General features: G+C 41.6%; 1 protein-coding gene across 1 annotated transcript in view; it reads right to left on the bottom strand.

Moving 5' to 3' along the window:
* Positions 1-5,369: 5,369 nt before the first annotated feature.
* Positions 5,370-23,105, bottom strand: part of FAM227A (family with sequence similarity 227 member A) — a 66,457-nt gene continuing 48,721 nt past the window's right edge. Inside the window, exons 17-20 of the mRNA XM_069491258.1 lie at positions 20,523-20,680; positions 18,668-18,820; positions 12,286-12,392; positions 5,370-5,455 (exon numbers count right to left, since the gene is read on the bottom strand). Of these exons, the coding sequence (XP_069347359.1) occupies positions 5,370-5,455; positions 12,286-12,392; positions 18,668-18,820; positions 20,523-20,680 (504 nt within the window). The remainder of the gene's footprint in view (positions 5,456-12,285; positions 12,393-18,667; positions 18,821-20,522; positions 20,681-23,105) is intronic.

Raw genomic sequence — 23,105 nt, forward strand, 5'->3', positions numbered from 1 at the left:
TTCTAACCCACGCCATGTGAATCTCTACTTATCTTTGGGCACTTCACCCTATGTTCAAAAAGATGTTGGTCTTATTGCAGAATACATTCTTCTCCACTACCCAGTATGTTCTACCCAGGTCTGAGCAATTCTACCTAAAATAATGTTCTATTTATACTCATAATTCAGCAAATACTTATTGAGCTCCTACTTTGTGCCAGTTACTATTCTAGGTGCTGAGTAAGCCCCCAGGAGTCTTCAGGGGACATTCACCAATGGCTGATGATATCTTATGGGTCTAGAATGGTCTGGGGGAGCCAAAAGCTGGTGTTCATGTTTCTCGCTGTGGTCCAGGGAAGTTGGAGCCCATCAGCTTTGTCCCCTTTTGAGATCTTCCCACCAATGTGAAATGTTATTCTTCCACGTATCAAGCAAGAAGTTGTTGGACTACCTTCCAGACCCTCCAAAGACAGGCATGACTTCTAACATAGTATGGTTCAAACCCATAACAGAAAAATGGTTTTCTCACTTCCTCATTGTTGCATGGCCATCTCTCATGTAATGAAGTCAGTACTTCACAGTATTACAAAGAGCTGTATTCCATTTCTTTATCTCCACTTTCACATTGTGCCCCTTTAAGAAGACGATACTCATAGCCTAGTGCTGAGTCCTACATCTCCCAGTGTCTGCTCTCCTGGCTAGAGGTTTAAAATGACTGCTCTTTGTAAAGAGTTGATTAAATTCTTACCCTAGGTCCTTATCTTATTGTCCTCCAGTTACAAGAACAAATACAGGATGTGGTGTGGTAGTTGGATCTAGAGTCCAGACTAGATTCAGGTGTCATTATTTGGTAAGACTATTCGATAGGTGGTGCTATGGTCTACCATTAGAAGGCATTTAATGGCTGTTTATCTTTTGGGGATGTTAGTAGCCATTGATGATCAACCTAGATCATTAATTCATTAGAGGTTGCAAAATGGCAATATTTTAATCCTATAATTCTTTCTTAATTTATTAAGTGGACTATTTCTAAAGAGAAACTGCCCCTCATCTACTATTTGGTTACCTGGTGATATAGTTAATAGGGGAATGGCATGATAAATACTGGTATCTGCTCTTTATTTACCGGTTTTCAAAATAATGCATTGGTTCCCTAGTATCCTTCAATGGTGACTAATTTATTTATTTATTTTTTATTTTAGAGATGGGGTCTTGCTTGTTGCCCAGGCTGGGGTGCAGCAGTGTGTTAATAGCTCACTGCAACCTCCAATTCCTGGGCTCGAGCACTCATCCTGCCTCAGCCTCCCAAGTAGCTGGAACTATAGGTATGTGCCACCATGCCCAGCTAATTTTCAAATTTTTTGTAGAGACTGGGTCTCACTATGTTGCCCAGACTGGTCTTGAACTCCTGGCCTCAAGTGATCCTTCCGCTTCAGCCTCCCAAAGTGGTAGGATTACAGGCATGAGCCACCACACCTAGCCTAATTAGTTTTTTTAAAGTAACAATATGAACTTACAAGTGAAAACATGTTTGATACACTTCAGTCTATGGCAATTATTATTATGAATGCTCCAATGGTCCCACCTTTTGGCTAATGGGATCCTTTCTAAGTTAGTCCCTGAGTCTTTCTGATAGGATCCCTGTCTTTGGTAGCTTCCTTGCTATCTAGTATGACAAGATGTTCCAGGTTTATCTCATGATTTTCCTTCCTTAGACCTGGAACAAATAATTTCTTCAGAGATCCCTGGATCCTTTTAGTGCAAATAGTATTTTCAAGACCACAGTCTGAGTCATTGCTATTGATTAAGTCTTTATTCCTAGGTCATTTCAATGGACAGAGTTTTAGGAAATATGTGTTTGTTTTTTAATAATAGCTTCATTGAGGTATAATTGACATATAAGAGACTGCACATATTTAAAGTGTGTACATGATGTGTATACACCCATGAACCTTCACCACAATCAAGACAGTGAACATATCCATCACTCCCAAAAGTTTCTTTGAACCTCTTTATAATTCCTTCCATCCTCCCACCCTTCTCTCTAGACATCCTCTCTCATTCCTCAGGCAACCGGGTTTTTTTGTTGTTGTTTTGTTTTGTTTTTTGAGACAGGGTCTCACTCTGTTGCCCAGGCTAGAGTACAGTGGTGTCATCATAGCTCACTACAACCTCAAACTCCTGGGCTCAAGCGATCCTCCTGCCTGAGCCTCCCAAGTAGTTAGGACTACAGGCACATACCACCACCCCTGGCTAGTTTTTTCTATTTTTAATAGAAACGAGTCTCACTCTTGCTAAGGCTGGTCTTGAACTCCTGGTCTCAAGCAATCCTCCCACCTCAGCCTCCCAAAGTGCTAGGATTACAGGTGTGAGCCACCACATCTGGCCAACTGTTTGTTTTTTAAATATAAAATTCACCTTCAATTCATAAGCAATTCAAAACCAAGATGATAGGATTTTAATTTCATCTCTTCTAGGTCAACATCTGCATTTCTCTTCTCTCATGCTGAGAATATTGCTTCCCAGCAACACTGGGAATGACAGAATGAGAATATCACACAATTACTCATTTGCATTATTCCACACTACAGTAAATGCTTTTTAAATGTTAGTTCTCTTTCATGCTTTACCTCCCTCCCCTTATAAAGGGCAAAGAATTCTTCCCCATAATTTTCCCTTCTGATATTTACAGGAACAGAGGCAGGCCTTCTCATCTTTAACTTCCTGAAAGGCCCATGGTTACCAGTCCTCAGTAATTTCTGAAAGAGGTCCATGCAGGGATGGTCTTGGACCCAGGCTGTGCAAAGAATGGTCCTGAGAGAGGGCTGTGCAGTTTGCCCTGGGCTCAGAAAACCAAGAGACCTTCCTCAGTGGTGGTGAATGGTAGAGGTGGACAGGGAACAGGCAATTACAACCCACTATGGGGACTGCAAAATGGCTGCTAGAGCTTGCAGGGGCACTTGTGCCAACCTTGCTGCTGGTGTATTAGGGAAGGCTTCCAAGAGGAGGGGATGTCTAAGTAGCCCTTTGGGAGAGACTTCACTGAGAGGCACAGGCCCAGGGGCCAGTTTGTGGAAGGGCACACAGCTGGGATGAGGGGCTTGGGTGCTATCTTTTGAGCCTTAAGTGTGACCTGGTATTAGAACAGTCCACCTGGCACAGCCACGAGGGAAGAAATGGTGGTGGTGGAAGGCTTCCCTCCTCTTGGAAGCCAAGAGTATACTTTTTAAGAACAATTATAACAACAATAATGATGATAATAACTTGTGGCAATTCCTAAGTGAAAGATACTGTGCCCAGAACTTGACATAAATTATCTAATCATCACAACAACCCTCCTAGTAAGCATCCCCTTTCTGCATCCAAGAAAGCAAGCTCAGGAAGGTCAAGCTGCACTGCTACTGAGCTGAAAGTCAAACATCCATTATGAAGCAGGGCAGGGATTCAAAGGCTTGAATTTTCTCATGCCAGAGCTTGAGCTCCTACCCTATTACCCTTCCTCAACTCCTTCACGTGGGCAATATTCTCCACAGTGGTCACCAAGAGTTATACCCAGGGGTCAATTGAAGATGTATATTGAGGGAGAAGCCGTATGTCCCAAGAATCCACTTACCTGCTTCTTGGTTTGGGTAAACAGCCATCTGCACCATTTCTTCCCTCTTGGCTGTGCCAGGTGGACTGTTCTAACACAGACCAGGTCACTCCCTTGTGCCCTGAGGCTCAAATGGTATTTAATAGCAGCACCTAAGCCCCTCAGCCCAGCTGTGTGCCCTTCCACAAACTGGCCCCTGGGCCTGTGCCTCTCAGTGAAGTCTCTCCCAAGGCTGGCCTCACCTGCCTTGGTTTTTCTCGGATTCCACGCAGATCTCTATAAAAGTATTAAAGCATTTATTGTTTTACACATCCTTCTCCTTCTTCCAGATTGTGAGCTTTGTAATGTCAGGGACTGAGTCTTTATCTATCTCTGTATCCACAGGGCCTAGTGGAGGGATGGTACAGAATAGATACCTAACAAATACTTACTAAACCTCTCCAAGCCCCAGTTTCCTCCTAGGATATCCTCCTCACAGGGCCCCCAGGAGGGTTAACCAAGATAATGTCTAAAACAGACTTAGCAGAGCACTCGACACATAGTAAGTACTCAATAAGTAACATCATCTATGATTACCATTATTATGTTATACAATATCAGATATTCTATAGTGTTATTAATAAATAAGTGAATTTTAGCAAGTAAACACATATATGAATAATATAAATTAATTTAAATAGTGACTTCAGCCGATGATAGGAGTGAACTTTAATTTCTTTGTCCCATGGACTGGGAATGACTAAATGTGTCTCTATTTGTAGTATTATTTTTTTGTTGTTGTTTCTGTTTTAGATTAAATCAGATACAACTACAGGCTTCACCTATAAAGTTTCTCTCAATTCTTGGACAAGGATTCATTCAGGTGAGCTGGAAGGTGAGAGGCTCAGGGTGAATACCTCCTTTTTCTTCATTGCTTTTGACTTCTTGGTGATCTCTGCCTCTCTGTGGATGAACCATAAAGACACAAATAGAAACATTAAAAAAACAGTATGGTCAAGAGAAAGAAGAAGGGAATCCCCAGGATTATGTAAACAGCCTAGAAATAAACCACCCAAGTGAAATAGTTAGAAGGCAGGGAAATAAAATTGACAGGCGTGAAGTGAACGTACTGGGAGGAGATTTACACAACCAACAGAGAATTTGGAGATGAATTGTGATAAGTACATTTGAAAAATAAAACAACCAAGCAAGAAAACAGGCAAATAAATATAAATAAGTAAATTGACTTAGTTCCAGGGATAGCAAAAGTTTTCCAAGAAAAGAAAAATAACCGTAGTACACTCCATGGCTCAGCTGATGAAGTGCTGATGGTATTGTGTTGGTTAATGATTCAGCCAAAATTACAACATAAACCCACAGGAAGGATGGGAGATGGGAAGTGTGCGCATACGAGAGAGAGAGCCCAGCCCTCCTCTTTCCCAGTGAGACCTCAACAGGTAATGCCTGAGTAAAAGAGTAAATGCATGAATAAATGTAGTGGCCCAAGCACACTCAGCCTAGGAAAAATGATACTAGGATCTTTCCCTACAGTAGAATAGTGATTTCTATTTCTCAGTCTTTGGCCACAATTTTCTTCTTTTGGAGACAGAGTCTCGCTTCGTCACCCGGGCTAGACTGCCCTTGCTGAGGCTGGTCTCGAACTCCTGACCTCAAGCAATCCTCTTGCCTTGGCCTCCTGACGTGCTAGGATTACTGGTGAGAGACACCCTGGCCCCCTCGGCCTTCTTTTTTTCTTGTTGTCCCAACCCACCTGGTAGCAGAAACAGCACGGCTTCTGCAGGAGCTTCGTAGTTCCAGGTTACAGCATCCGTTGGAGGTTGGAAGTGAGAGGGGAGAAATGTTCAACTTCTGTTTCTCTTCTCTCTCCCTTTCCAACTTTTCCTTTCTGTGGGGAAACAAGAAGACATCAACAAAAAACAGTTCAAAAGTTCAGTATGACTTCTTGAAAGGTTTTGCCAGTGAGCAGTGGTGCAGCTGGCTGCCATCCTCACAAGCCGGAAAGATTGTGGGCGTGCTCCTGCCCCCAAAGCAAGTGGCCACGCAGGACAGAGTGCACCATGCGGGCTTCCATGTCCCGGCAGCTCCATCCTCCACAAGCACCAATGGGAGCACTGTCACGTGGGAGCTGTACCTGGCCCTTGAAAACCTCTCAGCTGCAGGCAGTCATATCAAGGGGTGGAGGTGAATAGGGTGATCTTGCGCCCGACTGTACCACCCCACTGGAGGTGACATCCCTCTGGTAAGGCTGAAAACCTGGATTGTGTTTTCTAATATTGTGTTCCCCACCTGCCTGGCACCTCCAGATGTGAATCTTCAGATTACCTGCTAGGCTAGTCTCACAATAAGCCTAAAGGACTTCCTTTAATATTTCACTAAAGCATTACACTTCTTTTATTTTGGGTTTATCGTCCTTATCTCCAAATAACATGCTACAACTTAAAGGAGAAATCACCAGATAAATTAAAAAATACTTTGAGGCCAGGCGTGGTGGCTCATGCCTGTAATCCTAGGAGGCTGAGGCGGGAGGATCGCTTGAGCTCAGGAGTTCAAGACCAGCCTCAGCAAGAGGGAGACTCCCTCTCTACTGGAAAATAGAAAGAAATTAGCCAGACAACTAAAAATAGAAAAAATTAGCCGAGCGTGGTGGTGCTCGCCTATAGTCCCAGCCACTCAGGAGGTTGAGGCAGGAGGATCACTTGAGCCCAGGAGTTTGAGGTTGCTGGGAGCTACGATGATACCACAGCACTCTAGCCGGGGCAACAGAGCAAGAATCTGTCTCAAAGAAAAAAAAAAAAAAAAAAAAAAATTTCAGATGAAAACAAAAATACAACATACCAAAACTTATGGAATGCCATGAAAGCAGTGCTCGGAGGGAAATTTATAGCTGTAAATGTCTACATTTTAAACAGAAGAAACACCTCAAATAAATAACTTCACTTTATGACTTATGGACCTAGCAGAAGAAGAGCAAATTAAACCCGAAGCTAGCAGAAAGGAGATAATGAAGATCAGGGCAGAGAAAATGAAATAGAGAATAGAAAAAATAGAAAGTCAATGAAACAAAACGTTACTTATTTGAAAAGATCAACAAAATTAAAAAACTTTTAGCTCGAGTAACTATCAAAAAAAAGGTGCAAATAAATGAAAGTGGGAACATTACTACTGACCGTACAGAAATAAAGTTTATAAGAGAATACAAATGCCAACAAATTAGATAGCCTTCATGAAATGGAAAAATTCCTAGAAGCACACAAATTACCAAAACAGACCCAAAAAAAACATTCTACACAGATGTATAACAAAATTGAATCAGTAACCAAAAACCTCCCAACAAAGAAAAGTCCAGGACGACATGGCTTCATTTGTGAATTCTACCAAACAGTTAAAGGAGAATTAACATCAATTCTTCTCAAGCTCTTCCAAAAAATAGAAGAGGTGAGAGTACTTCATAACTCATTCCGTGGGACCAGCATTACACCGATACCAGAGCCAGACAAAGATACCACTAGAAAAGGAAATGACAGACCACTCTTCCTTATGAATATAGATGCAGAAATCCTCAACAAAATACTAGCAAACCGACTCTGACAGAATATTAAAAGGATTATACACCAGGATCAAGTGGGATTTGTCCCAGGAATATGAGGCTGGTTCAACGTACAAAAATCAATCAGTGTCACACAGCAAATTAAAGGAATGAAGGGGAAAACCCCCCGTGATTATCTCAAATGATGCAGAGAAAGCATTTGAAAGGAACCGACAGCATTTCAGGATAATAAATATTCAGAAAACTAGGAAAAGAAGGGAACTTTCTCAACATGATTAAGGGAATTTATGAAAAACCCACAGCTAACATCATACTCAATGGTAGACCTGAAAGCTCTCCCCCAAGATCAGGAACAAAACAAGATGCCTGCTTTCTTTTTTTTTTTTTTTTTTTTTTGAGACAGAGTCTCACTCTGTTGTCCAGGCTAGAGTGAGTGCCGTGGCGTCCGCCTAGCTCACAGCAACCTCAAACTCCTGAGCTCAAAGGATCCGCCTGTCTCAGCCTCCCGAGTAGCTGGGACTACAGGCATGCGCCACCATGCCCGGCTAATTTTTTCTATATATATTTTTAGCTGTCCATATAATTTCTTTCTATTTTTAGTAGAGATGGGGTCTCGCTCTTGCTCAGGCTGGTCTTGAACTCCTGAGCTCAAACGATCCGCCCACCTCGGCCTCCCAGAGTGCTAGGATTACAGGCGTGAGCCACCGCGCCCGGCCAAGATGCCTGCTTTCATCCCTGGTATTTCCACGGTGTATTAGGTTATTAAGTATGAAATGTCCGATTTCCTTAAGTATCAAGTTTCACAGTTGCTATCTCTGACATTTCACTTTGACACTTCTTATTTTATTTTTATCGTGGAGGTACATCCTCAGTCTTGCAAATGCATGTTTTGCCTTGTGATTATCTTTCAAATTTTTTTGTAGAGCAATTTTTGTGAAAGCATGGATGTGTCAAAAATTTGTGTTATTTTTGAATGTGAGTTCTGTTGTGGAACCAATGCAGCGCAGACAGCTCTCCAAATGTCAATGAAGTGTTTGGGAAGGATGTGGCTAATGAAAGCACAGTACGTGGATGGTTTGAGAAGTTCTGTCCTGGTGATTTTAACCTTGAAAATGAGCTGCACGGGCAACCTGAGACCCAGGTGGACAGTGATGAGCTGAAAGCTGTAGTGGAGGCGAATCCATCTCAACTTACACAGAATTAGCAGCAAGGTTTGACATTACTATTCCAATAATATTGGACCATTTGAAACAAATGGGCAAGGTAAAGAAGCTGGATAGATGGGTTTCGCATGAATTAAATGAGTGTCAGAAGAGAAATTGTCTCAAAACTTGCCTTTATTTGTCATGACATAAAGGTGAACCATTTCTGCACTGTATTGTTACATGTGATGAAAAATGGATTCTTTTAGACAATCACAAGCATTTGGCACAGTGGTTACATAAAGATGAAGTGCAGAAACACAGTCCAAAACTGAATATTCATCCAAAAAAGCTAGTGGTATCTGTTTGGTGGTCCACCTCTGGTATTATCCACTACAGCTTCATGAAACCTGGTCACTCAATTACAGTGGGTGTCTACTGAAACCAACTGGATGAAATGATGAGGATGCTTTCTATAAAGCAGTTGAGACTGGTCAATAGAGACAGGCCATCCTCCTGCAAGACAACACTTGACTACATGTTGCACAAACAATGCCACTCAAACTACAGAGGCTGGACTTGGAAACTCTCTGTTACCCACTGTATTCACTAGACCGTGACTACCACTTCTTCCAGGTTTTGGAAGGAAAAATATTCAATTCTCAACAAGCTGTGGGAAACCCCTTTTGCGATTGCATCGCCACTCTCTCCAGGCTTTTTTTGCTGCTAGTATAAACAAGCCACCGTTAAGATGGCAAAACTGTGTTGACAGTTTAGGTGCATACTTTGATTAATTGCACTGCTTCTTGTTTGAGATATAATAAACTACACTTTTGATTCAAAATTGGACATTTCATGTTTAATGACCTAGTATCAGAAGCTGTACACAGATAAATTAGGCAAGAAATAAGAGGCATCCAAATTGGAAACAAAGAACCATCTCTATTTGCAGATAATAAGATCCTATATCTAGAAAATCCCAGCGAATCCTCAAAAAAAAAAAAATTACTACAGATAATAAACAAATTCAGCAAAGTTGCAGGGTACAAGATCAAAACAGAAAAAGTCAGTTGTATATCTACGTACTCAATGAACAATCTAAAAAGGAAATTAAGAAAACAATTCCATTTGTAATAGCATCCAAAAGAAAAAATACCTATGAATAAATTTATACAAGGAGGTAAAAGACTTGTGCATTGTAAAGTATAAAACATTGCTGAAAGAAATTTTAAGACTAACTAAATGCAAAGACAGCTCTTATTCATGGATTGGAAGACTCAGTATTGTTAAGATGGCACTACTACCAAAACTGATCTATACATTCAGTGTAGTCCCTATCAAAATTGCAATGATTTTTGGTAGAAGTGGAAAAGCCTACTCTGAAATCCATATAAAATTGGAAGAGGCCATAAATAGCTAACATAATCTTGAAAAAGAACAAAGTTGGAGAATTCACACTTTCTGATTTCAAAACATACTACAAAGCAACACTAGTAATCAAAACACTGTGGTACTGGCATAAGGGCTGACATCTAGACCAATGAAATCAAATTGAGAGTCCAGAAATAAACCCATGTATGTATAGCCAATTCAACAAAGGTGCCAAGTCCATTCAATGGAGAAAGAATACTCTGTTCAACAAATGGTGCTGGGACAACTGGTTAACTACATACAAAAAAAAATGAAGTTGGACTCTTCCCTCATGCCATATATAATAATTACAAAATGAATTGAAGACCTAAACATATCAGCTCAAAATATAAAACTTTAGAAGAAAAATGTTGTGGGTTGAATTATGTCCCCCAAAAGACATGTTTAGCACATTAACTGCCATGTGAGTTGTATTTATTTCACACTAGTTTTGAGCCTGGGGCCTCGTGAAGCATATGTAACTCACATGTCTCTTTACCTTGGGAGCCATTTGAACTATTTTTCAAGTTGCATACAACTCATGCACAGAAAACAATAAAAAATAACAAGTTTTCCATTAAATTAGAAAGGATCGCTTTGTTTTCAAAGGTTTTATTCTATTTTTGTAATGAACCACTGTGGCCCCAAGGAAAAAAATTTTTTTTCTAGCGTGGCAGTCAATGTGTTAAGCTGTAAACCCTAGTACCCATGAATGGGACCCTTTTTAAGATATGGAATCTTTGCAGATGTAATCAAATTAAGTGAGGATATTAGGGTGGGCCCTTATCCAAATGTAACTGTTATCTTTAAAGAAGAGAAGATGAAACACAGGCACAGACATGCAGAATGCCACGGGATGACAGAGGCAGAGTAGAGAAATGCATCTATAAGCAAGGAATGCTAAGGATTGCTGGCAACCACAAGAAGCTAGGGAGAGGCAAAGAAGGATTCTTCCTTCAAAGGGAGCATGGTCCTGCTGACACCTTGATTTCAGACTTCCAATCTTCAGAACTGTGAAAGAATGAATTTCTGTTGTTTGGAAAAAGAAAAAGAAACACATACAAATGCCAAGAGGAGAATAAAGATAATTAGAGGAAAAGTCCAGGAGATCCAACAACTAACTATAATAGTTCCAAAAAAACAAAACAAAACAAAACAAACAAACAAACAAAAAAAACAGAGCAAAGAAAATGAAAGGAAAGAGATTGCCAAAGAAATAATAAAAGAAGAATTCTCAGAATTGAAGGACACAACTCTCCAGACTGAGCGTGGTCCTCAACCCCATTGAAACATATTAAGAACGAGACTTATCCCATGGCACATGATTGTGAAACTTAGGGATAATAGGAATAAAGGCAATAATCTAGGCTGGGTGAGGTGGCTCACACCTGTAATCCCACCACTCTGGGAGGCCAAGGTAGGAGGATTGCTTGAGGCCAAGAGTTTGAGACCAGCCTGAGCAAGAGTGAGACTGGCGTGGTGACCCATGCCTGTAGTCCCAGCTACTCAGGAGGCTGAGGCAGGAGGATCTCTTGCACCCAGGAATTTGAGGTTGCTGTGAGCTATGATGATGCCACAGTATTCTAGCCCAGGTGACAGAGAGAGACCCTGTCAAAAAAGAAAAACAAACAAACAAACAAAAAACACAATATCCTAAAAGTTCCCACAGGGAAAGATAGTGACACACAAAGCCATGGGAATCAGAATGGCATCAGATTCCTCAATTGCAAAAGTAGGAGCCAGGAAAAAAATTTTCAAAATTCTGTAGCAAATTGACTTTTAATTTAGAATTTTATTCCAAGCAAAACATTTGTAAGTATTAATCAAGAATAAAGACATTTTGGGGATGCTAAGACTAAAAAAATTTCCCACATACCTTTTCCTCAGGAACTACCAGAAGATGTGCTCCAGCTAAGTGAGCATGACCTACAAGGTCCACTATAAGGAATGTAAGGATATAGGTGTGGGGCTATCCATGGCCCTGAGGGCAGAGGCAGCTTGAAAAAGAAACAAAAGGGAAGGTGGGTGATGGGGAGAGAGAGAGAGAGCGCGCGCGCGCGCGCGCCTGAAAATCTCATCAAGCCCTTAAGTCCAATATGCCCGCAGCCAGCCTGTTGTGGCCTTTCCAGTTACTCAAGCCACTGGGTTCTCCTTCCACTGAAGCTAGTTTGAGCTGGCTTCCTGGCACTTGTAACAAAGGAGCTCTGACTCTCACTGTTCACAAAGTACATAGCCCACTGCTTGGCACAGAGTGAGTACAAAATCCTTGGTAGCTCTTACTACCACCAATAATAATACTAAAAATAACGTGAGAATTGGCTGGGTGTGGTGGCTCACACCTATAATCCCAGCACTTTGAGAAACCAAAGTAGGAGGATCACTTGAGGCCAGGAGTTTGAGACCAGCCTGGGCAACATAGTGAGACCCTGTCTTTACAAAAACCAAAAAAAAAAAAAAAAAAAAAAGAGTTGTGTGAGTAATACATACAAGTGAATAAACTTTTATATACTCTTTTCCATGTTTTAAGAATTCTTACACTGTTCACACTTCTACTATTTCCATGGATTTTATCTGAACACACCTTAAAAGAAACTGGACCTCTTTCTGGCGGCTTCCCTTAGGCTTCTTGTCAGGGAATTCATCATTGCAGCTGGAACATGGGATGAACATGTGGATTTCCTTTTTTATATCTGCTGCTCTCTGAGTGATATTCTTCACATCCCTGGGGGGAAACCACAAAAAGACATTTATGGAAAAAGATTAAAGAGTCCATGTGATCTTTTCACTCCTATTTTCACATGTTCAGACAGGCAAATATTTACAAGTTCATTAATTAGGCTGCCAAAAGCAACAGACTAGAACAGACAGATGATCACAATGGCACAGCAGGGACTCCATCACTGATATCAGACCCCTGGAGATACGAAGAGAAATAAGAAGTAGTCCCTGAACTCAAGGAACATAAACTCAAATTAGGGAGACAGGTAGGAAATCCACAATCTGAGGAAAACTGAAATTTTGCGTGAGCTCTGAAGGCAAGTTGGATTCAAGTCGAGGCTCCGCCACTTGCTGTGTGTCACCTTGGTCATATTATTTAACCTCTCCATGCCAGTGTACTCATCTTAACATGGTGATAGTAGAACCTAGTGTTCTGGTGAGGACTGAGTTACCATAGGGCAAGCACTTAACACAGTGCCCAGTACACACGAAGTGCTCAATAAATGTCAGCTGCTGCTGTTATTATAGAAAGTTTTCAGTGGAGCACGTTCATATAAGCTTGGGGTACACAATGGGACTGCTGAATTGGGCAATATATTAGTTGGCCTTTGAAATGTGAGTAGACATTTACTCAATGAAGAAGCATGTTATTGGTACTCAAAGTAGACAAAACAGCAATAAATATATATTCAAGTGAATCAAGACGCTCTCATGTACTTCTCTGCCACTGTATGATAGATATAAAAAGACTGGTATTAAAAAACTAGCATTGAACTTGGCCTAAATCAATAGCTGGTATTCCAACAATGGGGGTCTTTCCTTAAGTAAAAATAATACGTTGACAAAACATTCTCACTTTTAAGATCTTCTAAAATAATGTTCTCTTAATCCTTTGGAGACTGTTTCTGCTTGCAATGGGAAGACAAAAAAAGCAGCAAATTGCATGTGTCCTTGTTATGATCACATTTTCTAACAGAAAAACTTGGATGTATATCTTTGATAGTATTTTCTATATGGTCATTTCTTGAGATGTTAAAGCCTACTCACATCTTAGACTCATATTTTCCACTAGCATGAGAGGCTTTAGCTTGTCTGACCGAATCATGTGTTGAAACATTTCATGGAGTTCTGCAAAGAGCATTTTGAATTCTTGGTGTTCTGCCCCAGACATGCTCGAGGATCAGGGCTCCAGATTCACAAGAAAACTAAGTTCTTCTGCAGCAATTGGCCCTGCTGCTTCTCTGTGCAGCTCATCTGCAGCTGCACGCTAGGCTCTACCTAGAGCAAGGGCCCCTGCAAAACAGCTGCTGGATTGCTTCTCTAACAGGTGGAGGTTGATCCAGGCCTCCCCGCCACAAACTGTTCAACTACAAGTGCTTCTGCTGCTGTGGCCCCTGCACGTTTCATGCTATGGGGTCCCATGTATTATTTCTACCAGTGGGCTTGTACGGAGCACTTCCTTTGAGCCAGGCACTGAGCTAGATAGTCCCTTTAATCCACACAACCACTCTGCCAGGCAGGTACTAGTAATACTGCCCCTGTTTAACATATGAGGTCTCCATGCCCCACACAGGCTGAATGATGGATCTAATTTACCCAGAAATTCAGACAGCTATAACTGAGCTTTAATCTATGCAACTTCAAAGCCAATGCTCCAATAAGATGCTCTGTTAGGGAAACAATGGTAACTGACATTCTCAAAGAGTCTTAGCCCATCTACAAGTAATAGTCCACACAGACAGTCATCATCTTTTGTTCTTGTTATGGCCCTTGGTTTTTAAAAAATCAACTTCCCAGTATTTAAAATTTTAAGCATACATAAAAGAAAATAGTATAATTATTAATAATACCATTTACCCATTATTTAGTTTCAATAGTTATAAACCTAAGGTCAGTCTTGATTTATCTATTCCCTCCTTTGCCCCCTACCCATTTAAAATAAATGGGTTATTTTAAAGCGAATTCTAGATACATGTCATTTCATCCATAAATAATTATATATCTCTTTAAGACATGATTTAAAAAAATTATTATAAAACCATTATAATACCTAAAAAATCCAATAAAAGGAATTCTTTAATATCTAATACTCAGTGAGTGTTCAAATTTCCCTGATTATCTCATAAATAAGGTCATACACCACATAACAACATTTCAGTCAATGATGGATCGCATATAAGATGGTGGTCCCGTAAGATTACAACGGAGCTGAAAAATTCCTATCACCTAGTGACATTGCAGCCATCGTGATGTCCTGCAGCACAATGCATTACTCACATGTTTGTGGCGATGTTGGTGTAAACAAACCTACTGCACTGCTAGCTGTATAAAAGTACAGCTCATATAATTTTGTACAGTACATAATACTTGAAAATGATAATAAATGACTGTTACTGGTTTATCTATTTACTATACTATACTTTTAATTTTTATGTTTAAAAAATTGTTTACACTTTTTGTAGAGCTTTATTTTATTTTATTTTGAGACAGTGTCTCGCTGTTGCCCCAGCTAGAGTGCAGTAGTGTCATCATAGCTCGCAGCAACCTCAAACTCCTTGGGCTCGGGAGATCCTCCTGCCTTAGCCTCCTGAGTAGCTGGAATTACAGGCACACACTACCGTACCCAGCTAATTTTTCTATTTTTAGTAGATAGAGATGGGGTCTCGATCTTGCTCAGATTGGTCTGAAATTCTTGAGCTCAAGCAATCCTCCTGCCTTGGCCTCCCAGAGTGCTAGGATTACAGGTGTGAGCCACCATGTCTGGCCAAAGATGTCTTTATTAAACAAGGATGTCCTCATATATTTCTGAAATCTATAAGCTGTATACTTAATCTTGAACATTCTATATGAATTTAACTTTAACTCTAAATTATTTCTGCCTTGTTAGAGCCACAGCTAGGGGTGGCTATGGGGCTAAATTCTGGCCAATGGGATGAAATGGAAGGGTTATTTGAAACTTCCAGAAGGAATGCATTTCTTTGGATCCATTTTCCTTCCTACTGGCTGGCATGTGGACCTGATGGCTGGAGTTTGAGCAGCCATCCTGGACCACGAAGCTGAATCATGGGCTGAGAATAACAGAGCAATAAGATATAAGGATCCTGAGTCCCTGACACTGTGAACTGTCCTATCTACTAGACTTCTTGTAATTGAGAGGAAAAAAATTTATAAATCATTTTAGCCACTGTTTGAGTTTTTCTGTTACTTTAAGCCAAACCTAATTCTAACCAACACAATTCCTTACTATCTATGGACCTGGTCCTGTCAAAAGCCTTTTCATGCCTTATTTTATTTGATTAATACAATCCTCAAAGTAGGATGTACTATCTTCATTTAACCAACAAAAAACCCCTGAAACTCAGCAAGCTATATGACTGGTCCAAGGTCATAGAACCAGTAAGTAAAGAGACCTGTATTCCAACTGTAGCCTCTGCCATTCCAGGGATCCTATTAAGGATTCTTACAACTATTAGGAGAGACAGATATATAAACAAAACATAATGCCTGGCACACAGAAGGTGGTGAAAATATTTGTTGGAACAATAAATGAACTATAGAAGAAACAAAGCATAATGAACAAGGCAGAAGCAAAGAGCCCTGAAGCGCAATCTCTGTGTCTTCTCCGTCTCCCATCCTGACCCTCTCTCTCCTCTCTCACCTACATCTGCAATCTCTCGCCTTCATGCAGGCTTAGGTCTTCCACCTTAGGTTTAAATAGCCCTGTTACTCCATTCAATCTTGCCTTTCTGATGTGAATTTTATTCCTTGTGCTTCCTAGTAATCCCACCCATCCATGGGGACTCACACCTTCTCCTTAATGACCCAGGCTGGGGCTTCTGACAAGGTAATTTTCCAGCCCTGTTGAGACTGCTCTCTACTACCAAGTCACCACGCCTGTCTCCGCCCTGCATTTCTGCGTCTGGCCACCACACTACTGCTTGCAGCTTCCCTACTGTCCTTTCTTCCCTCGGCTTCATAGTCAGTGTTCCTTTGTATATGGGCTCTCCCCCTTCCCTTCTGGTCACTCCTCCCCCTACCCCAGACTCTGTCCTCCCCAACATATGCGGTTCCCCCCAAGGTTCTGTCCTCAACCTCAGCTTCCATATCTGTAAAATGGGGATAAGTAAATAACCGTATCAATTAAGACCCAACTGTTTTATGACCTGAATTTTGGTCCCATAATATGCTGTGACCATCTTTCCTTGTAAAATAAAAACAGATAGAAATTTTTCTTGGTTGCAGAGTATGGATGCATGATTTAACCAGTCGTCTTCTGACGAACATTCAGGCTGAACTGCATATCTGTGGTGGTGGTGTTCAACAGGGTTTTGTAAGTGTGTGCTGTCTGTGCTTCCTATAATATTTTAGAAAAAACTGAATTGTATCACATTGCATAACCAAGTGTTTATCTATATGTTCATATTTGTGTATCTTATTATGGCAGACACGGATAGCTGTCTAGCCAATAGCCACTCCCTCTTTCTCTCTTGCAAACTGAATCTCATTTTTGGACAACAAAGTGCCCAGTTCTATGGAAGGTCCAGCCCAGTCATGGAAGTCTCCCTCCCCTTTGCCGGATACTTGCCGAGCTTCCCGTGCAGACAGAGTGGCCACGTGAGTTATGGGGGCATGCAGGAAAGATATGAGAGAGATAAAGAGGAAAAAAGTGAGCTGGTCTTTACAGAAAAATGCCAGCCAATAAATGTAGAAGGAATGAGAGAAATAGAAAATCACCCTCTTGCATCTCCAAATGTAATAATTGATTTAGGCAAAGACCATCAATGGATACCGAAGCCACGGGGCCAAAATTGTTGGGAAAGCACATTCACATGGTCTGAAAGAAGCACATCACTTATTGACTGGAGAGACAAACACGTACTCTTCCAATGCACAGATCTGGCAGATACAACCTTAATCACGTGTTCAAACTCAGCATCGCCAGTAGCAGGCAACCCGACATCGTATGCCTCCTGATGGGATGCAGCGTGAATACACAACATCATCTATGAAGGATTCTTGGCAAAAAGATTTAACCTGAATCTAACTAGGTCTCCAGTGTACAGGAAGTATAGGCTATACTGGAACAAATTCAATGATAACCTGAGAAAATATCAGAAAAATCTAGAATGTGGCTTAAGCTTTTCAAAAAAGTCCATGTCATAAAAAGCAATTAATAAAAAAAGGGAACACAGGGTGGTATTGCTACAGATTAAAAGACACCAAAGAATTAAAACAATAAAGTATATTTCCTGATTCTTGATTGGATCCTGGAGCAGCAAGTAAATCCTAAAAAAGACACTTTGAGCCAAGTGTGGAGATGTGCACCTATAGTCCAGCTACTTGGGAAGAGGCTCAGGAGGGAGGATCACTTGAGCCCAGGAGTTCAAGGACAGCTGGGCAACATAGCAAGACCCCATCCTTAAAAAACAAAAAAGAGGAAACTTGAATTTGGATTATATATTAGAGATAAAAAGTAAACGTGGGCCGGGTGCGGTGGCTCACACCTATAATCTGGGAGGCCAAAGGCAGAAGGGTTGCTTGAGCTCAGGATTTTGAGACCAGCCTGAGCAAGAGTGAGACCCCATCTCTATTAAAAATAGAAAAATTAGCTGGGCATGGTGGTGCACACCTGTAATCCTAACTACTCAGGAGGCTGAGGCAGGAGGATTGCTTGAGGCCAGGAGTTTGAGGTTGCAGTGAGGTATGATGATGCCACTGCACTCTACCCAGGGCAAAAGAGCAAGACTCTACCTCAAAAAAAAAAAAAAAAGTAAATGAGGCAAAATATAAATGCCTGTAAATGCAGTGATGGCATATGGTTGTTCATTGAGCTATAATTTCAACTTTCTAAAAGGTCTGAAAGAATTCTAAATAAAATAAAAAAATTGAAAAAGACAGAAGGCAGGCACAGGAAAATGTCCATAATATGCTGCTAAGTGGCAGCATGACCCTACTAATTTTGTTTAATAATACAGACACACGTGCCTGGAAGGACTTATAGAAAAATGTTGGCAATATATACCTCTGGGTGCTTTTATGTGATTTTCCAGGTTTTTTGTTTGCTTTCATTGAGCATGTAATGTTTTTGCAGTTAGAAAAACAATAACTTTTTAAAAAAAAGGATCTGCTCTGTGTTACTGAGGAGTTTATATTCTGACCACAAGAAAGCCAATTGTGCATGAGCTAGTGACAGGGTGGCACCCCCCATTTACAGTTATGACAACATGCTGGGACAGACAAGTGCTGAAGCAGTGGCGCGTCCCAAAGCCCCTTCCATACCTGAGGAAGTTGTCCTGCAGTTCCTGTAGGTAATCGTTAAAGTAACTCCATTCATTCCAGTGAAGCTGGTACAACTGATTGAAGTTGTCCTTTCGCTTCTTCATGCTGCTCAGGGTCATGCTGATGACGTCAGCATACGTCGGGGTGGACTCAGTGGCTTTCTTTGTCAAGGAAAATCCCGTACTGTTGACTCTGCACTATTAGTGGCATGAGCCCAGTGTGTGGGGAAGAGGGCGGTGGGATGCAGAGGAGGGAAATGCCCCCTGTTTTGGGACAAGATAACTGAAATCAGAGCGGATGGTGACCCTCCCGCTCGTTGACCATGACCTGCTTTGGAAGGAAAAGGCTATCCTGTCTGTGGCCAGGCAGCTCCCTGCCTTGTAACAAAACGCTTCTCTGCCCCTGCAGAGGGAAGGGAGGTCTAGGAAATACTTTTTCAGACTGATGTCTGAAATTCTCACTCGTTAGCACAGCAGTGAATAGAAAGGGGCTCCAACTTTCCTTTCCTTTCAGGTCCAAGGCGTCATTCTCTGTCTCCAATTTGTATGTTGGAAAAGCTTCTCTCTGCTCTGCCCTCCCTCCACCACCGCTTGACTGGTTGGAATCTCAGCTACATCTGTCACAGCTGTGGGACCTCAGACAGGCTATAAGTCATCCTCTACGTCTCCATTTCCTTATCTATAAAATAGGGACAATAATATCTACTTTTAGATGATGTTAATAATAATAGTGATATTTACTTAGTACCAGCTATATACCATTTAATCCTTTTCATAACACTAGTAGTTTGGTGTAACTACCCTTATTTTAGTAGTAAAGACATTAAGCTTCAAGGGTAAGCTGTGCACATGAGATCTCAAGGCCAGTGGTTGCTAAGCTGGGACTCAAATTTGGTCTGTGTAGTCCCAAACCTGGTTCCTTCCACTACACCAAACTGTCTTTACAGAACAATGAGGCGATATTTGGGAAAACACTTTACAAACAGTAAAGCACTATGAAATGTGAGTTGCTCTTATTAGTCTCTCCCTGCAGACATAAAAATAAGTTTGTGGACATGAAACTCCATGCGGCAGGAGATGCAAAGTCCTACCCAGTTCATTACCAAAGCTCCTGATGGGGCGCCAGGTGTGGACATGTGCCACTCCCGCAGTTGTGGTCTGCCAGCCACCGGGCTACACCTTTACTCCACTGCGTCTGTGATCTGCGTAACAGTCCTATGAGGTAGGCATTCTCATCCCTATTTTGCAGATTTAAAAAATGAGACCCAGAGAGAAGATGAAACTTAGCTAAAATTACTCAGCTGGTTAGGGGTAGAGCTGGTTCCTGAGTTCAGGTCTACTTGGACCAACAGGCCACTTTGATTACAAATCAAACCCATGTTCTGACCGCTATGGTAAACTGTTAAGACTCAGGACACCAACACACGCCACACCTGTTTTCTTGAGCTCTGAGCTTTTAACCAGATCTTTAGGATAAATGGCAACGGGGCCAGAAATTTGCCGATGGGTCTGGGGGAAGAGTGTGTGAGGAAGAGGGTGGCAGATGAAACATACACAAGGACACCAAAATTTCTGGTCAGTACACACTCTGGGGCCAACGAGATCTGGGAAGCATTATTTAGTTTTAAAGTACGCTAGAGTCCCTGGTTAGCCCATTCATTCTGGTAGATGGAAGAAAGGAGATTTTGCACACGAGGAAAGTCAATATTCCCAGGGTCTCAAAGCCAGTTCATGAGGCTGGCTCTAGATTTGGAACTAAAATGAGATTCTGACCCTTAAGCTCTTATCAATGGCCACCCCGACGAGCACCCACGATGTGCAGGCACAATGTGCCCTGTCTGCAGTGACAAGGATATGGGACGCTTTGGGTCCTTTCCCTCCTGACTATCAACACGTCCTCGCCGTGCTGCTGCAGAGCGGCGTAGTTATGCAGAAAGTACACGATCAGAGGGCTCTTCCCATAAATGTTCAAGAAGTTTGAAGTCAGCTCAGGGCTCTTGCAGGCAGGGCAAGACTGAGGACAAAAGAAAGAGGGAAAAAATAAAGGACCTTGTCATTTTTACAGCATGTATTAAGAAATGGAAAGGCACTTGTGTCCTTTGATCCTGTAATTCTAGTTTCAGGATGCATCCTAAGGAAATTACTCAAAATAAAGGAAAAAGGGACTTCCCCTCCCTTCCCTCTCCCACTCCCCCCCCCAAAAAAAAAGAAAGAAAAAGAAAGAAAAAAGGTTTAGGCATGAAGATGTCTGCTGCAGAGATATTTACTTATTTACTATACATAGCAAAAGATTAGAATAACCCAAATGTTCAAGGAGAAGATATTGATATCTCTACCCAAAGGAGTGGTTATAATCATAATATTAAAATATTTAAGAAGAGTTGATAACCTAAATAAAGGTTTCAGATATAATAGTAACTTTTTAAAAATTGAGATGCAAAATTAGATAGATAGTAGTATATACATTACATGAAATAAATCAATTAAAAAATGATGGATCAGAGACTGGATGTTACCAAAATGTTAATTCATTCAGCAAATATTTATTGAGTGACTGCTATGTATTTGTACTGTTTTAGGTGCTGGAGAGTCAGCAGAGAACAAGACAAATTCTAGCCCTCATGGAGCTTGCATTACAGTTGAGAGAAAAACAATAAACAAATCAACAAATACAAGAATGACACGATATTATGGAGATTAGTAAGCATCAGGCGGTGAGGGGATGGACGGTGGCAGGGATGGCAGGACTGTGTTCCCTGTTCCTGGGGTGATCAGGGAAGGCTGCCTGGGGAGGTGGGATCCTAGACATTCGGGATGATGTGCAGGGAGGGAGCCTGGGGAGATCTGTCAGGAGGTGTTCCAGGCTAAGGGGACAACAAGCACAATAGACCTGTGGCAGACACGAGCTCAGTGGCTAAGGGGCAGAAACATGGCCTGGTGGCTCCTGTGTGGTGGGGGAGGTTGCAGAGGGAGCGAGGGCTGTGGGCCATGGTAAGAAGCTGGGATCTTTTTTCTCAGTGTGATGGGAAGCTCCTGGCAGATTTTGAGCTGGGGTACCACATACTCTGAGTAATTTGTTAAGAAGGTCTCTTTGACTGATGAGAGGAGATGTGACTGTGATGGAAAGAGAGAGCACCGAGGGGCCGTCAAGACCCCTGTGGCCGCCAGGGAAGAGCTGAAGGGGCCCAGACTTGCTGATTGCAGACGAGAGTGGGAAAGGATCAAATTTACAAGGTGCTATGAAGGCAGAACCGGCAGGATTTGCTGAGGGACTCCACGTGGGTGTGAGAAAGAGAAGGGTGGCGGATGGCCCCAAGGTGCCAGGTGCTTAGGTAGGAAGATCTGGGGAGGAAGAGCTTGGGGTAGGGTGGGATGGGAAAGTCAAAAGTTCTGTTTTGGACATACTGAATTTGAAAGGCTAACAGACAGCCAAAAGGAAATAGATCAGGGAGAGAACCAGATGGGGCCAACAGTGATTTGTTTTCCTCTGCCTTTTTCCAAAAATGTCAATAATGATTGAATATATATAACTCCTTGAATAAGCAGTTATAATCTAACAAACAAAAATTCTGCCTCACGAATAAAGGCTGCAACAGCATCTAATCACACTATTTTTTAACCATATCCTAATGGGATAGGGTTTAATTTAATTAATTGTCTAATAGGATTTCTTCTGTCTCTAGCAGAGTTTCTTAACCTCAGCACTATTGGCATTTTGGGCTGGATAATTCTTTGTTGTGGGAGGCTGTCCTGTACATTTTAGAAAGTTGAGCAGCATCTCTGGCCTGTTCCAAATCCCACCTTCCCCCGGTTGTGACAACCAGAAATGTCTCTAGACATGGCCAAATGTCTCCTAGTGGACAAAATTGCCCCCAGTTGAGAACTACTATTCTAATAGCAAGATACCACTGGAATCATAGAAACCTGGAGTTAGTAGGGAACCTGTAAGTCCTATTCCCCTAGTGGGGAACTTATTCAGTCCAGTGATTTCTAGAACCCCATCTCCAAATGAGGGCCACCCTGTGTCCACTGGGGTTGCAAGTAAAATGAGGGAAATAAGGAATAAATCTGACATAAAGAAAACTTATTCACTTTAAGGACCCTCTTTTATTTTGAGATTGTCCTTTTAATGACTTTCTTTTATAAAATGATGGTGATGACAGTAGTCATTTTGTTTTAATAAATTTATTTAGTAAAAAAACAAAGTTTTTCAAAGTCTACTAACGTCCAACATCTTAGGATCCACTAATCTAGTTCGGTGTTTATCTGGGAGATGTTCTTCTGGCTGCCGCCTCCACTCCCCGCCCCCAACAGCCCCAGATTCCTGTGTTTTGTGGGGGCGGGGTGCCTTGAAGATTTAGAGTCAGAATTTGAGAATGAACAGTCTTAAATGTTATGAATAGGGGCACATAAACTGATGTTAATTGATACTTGATTGC

Source organism: Eulemur rufifrons, chromosome 16 (assembly GCF_041146395.1).
Source record: "Eulemur rufifrons isolate Redbay chromosome 16, OSU_ERuf_1, whole genome shotgun sequence".
NCBI classification, from domain to species: domain Eukaryota; kingdom Metazoa; phylum Chordata; class Mammalia; order Primates; family Lemuridae; genus Eulemur; species Eulemur rufifrons.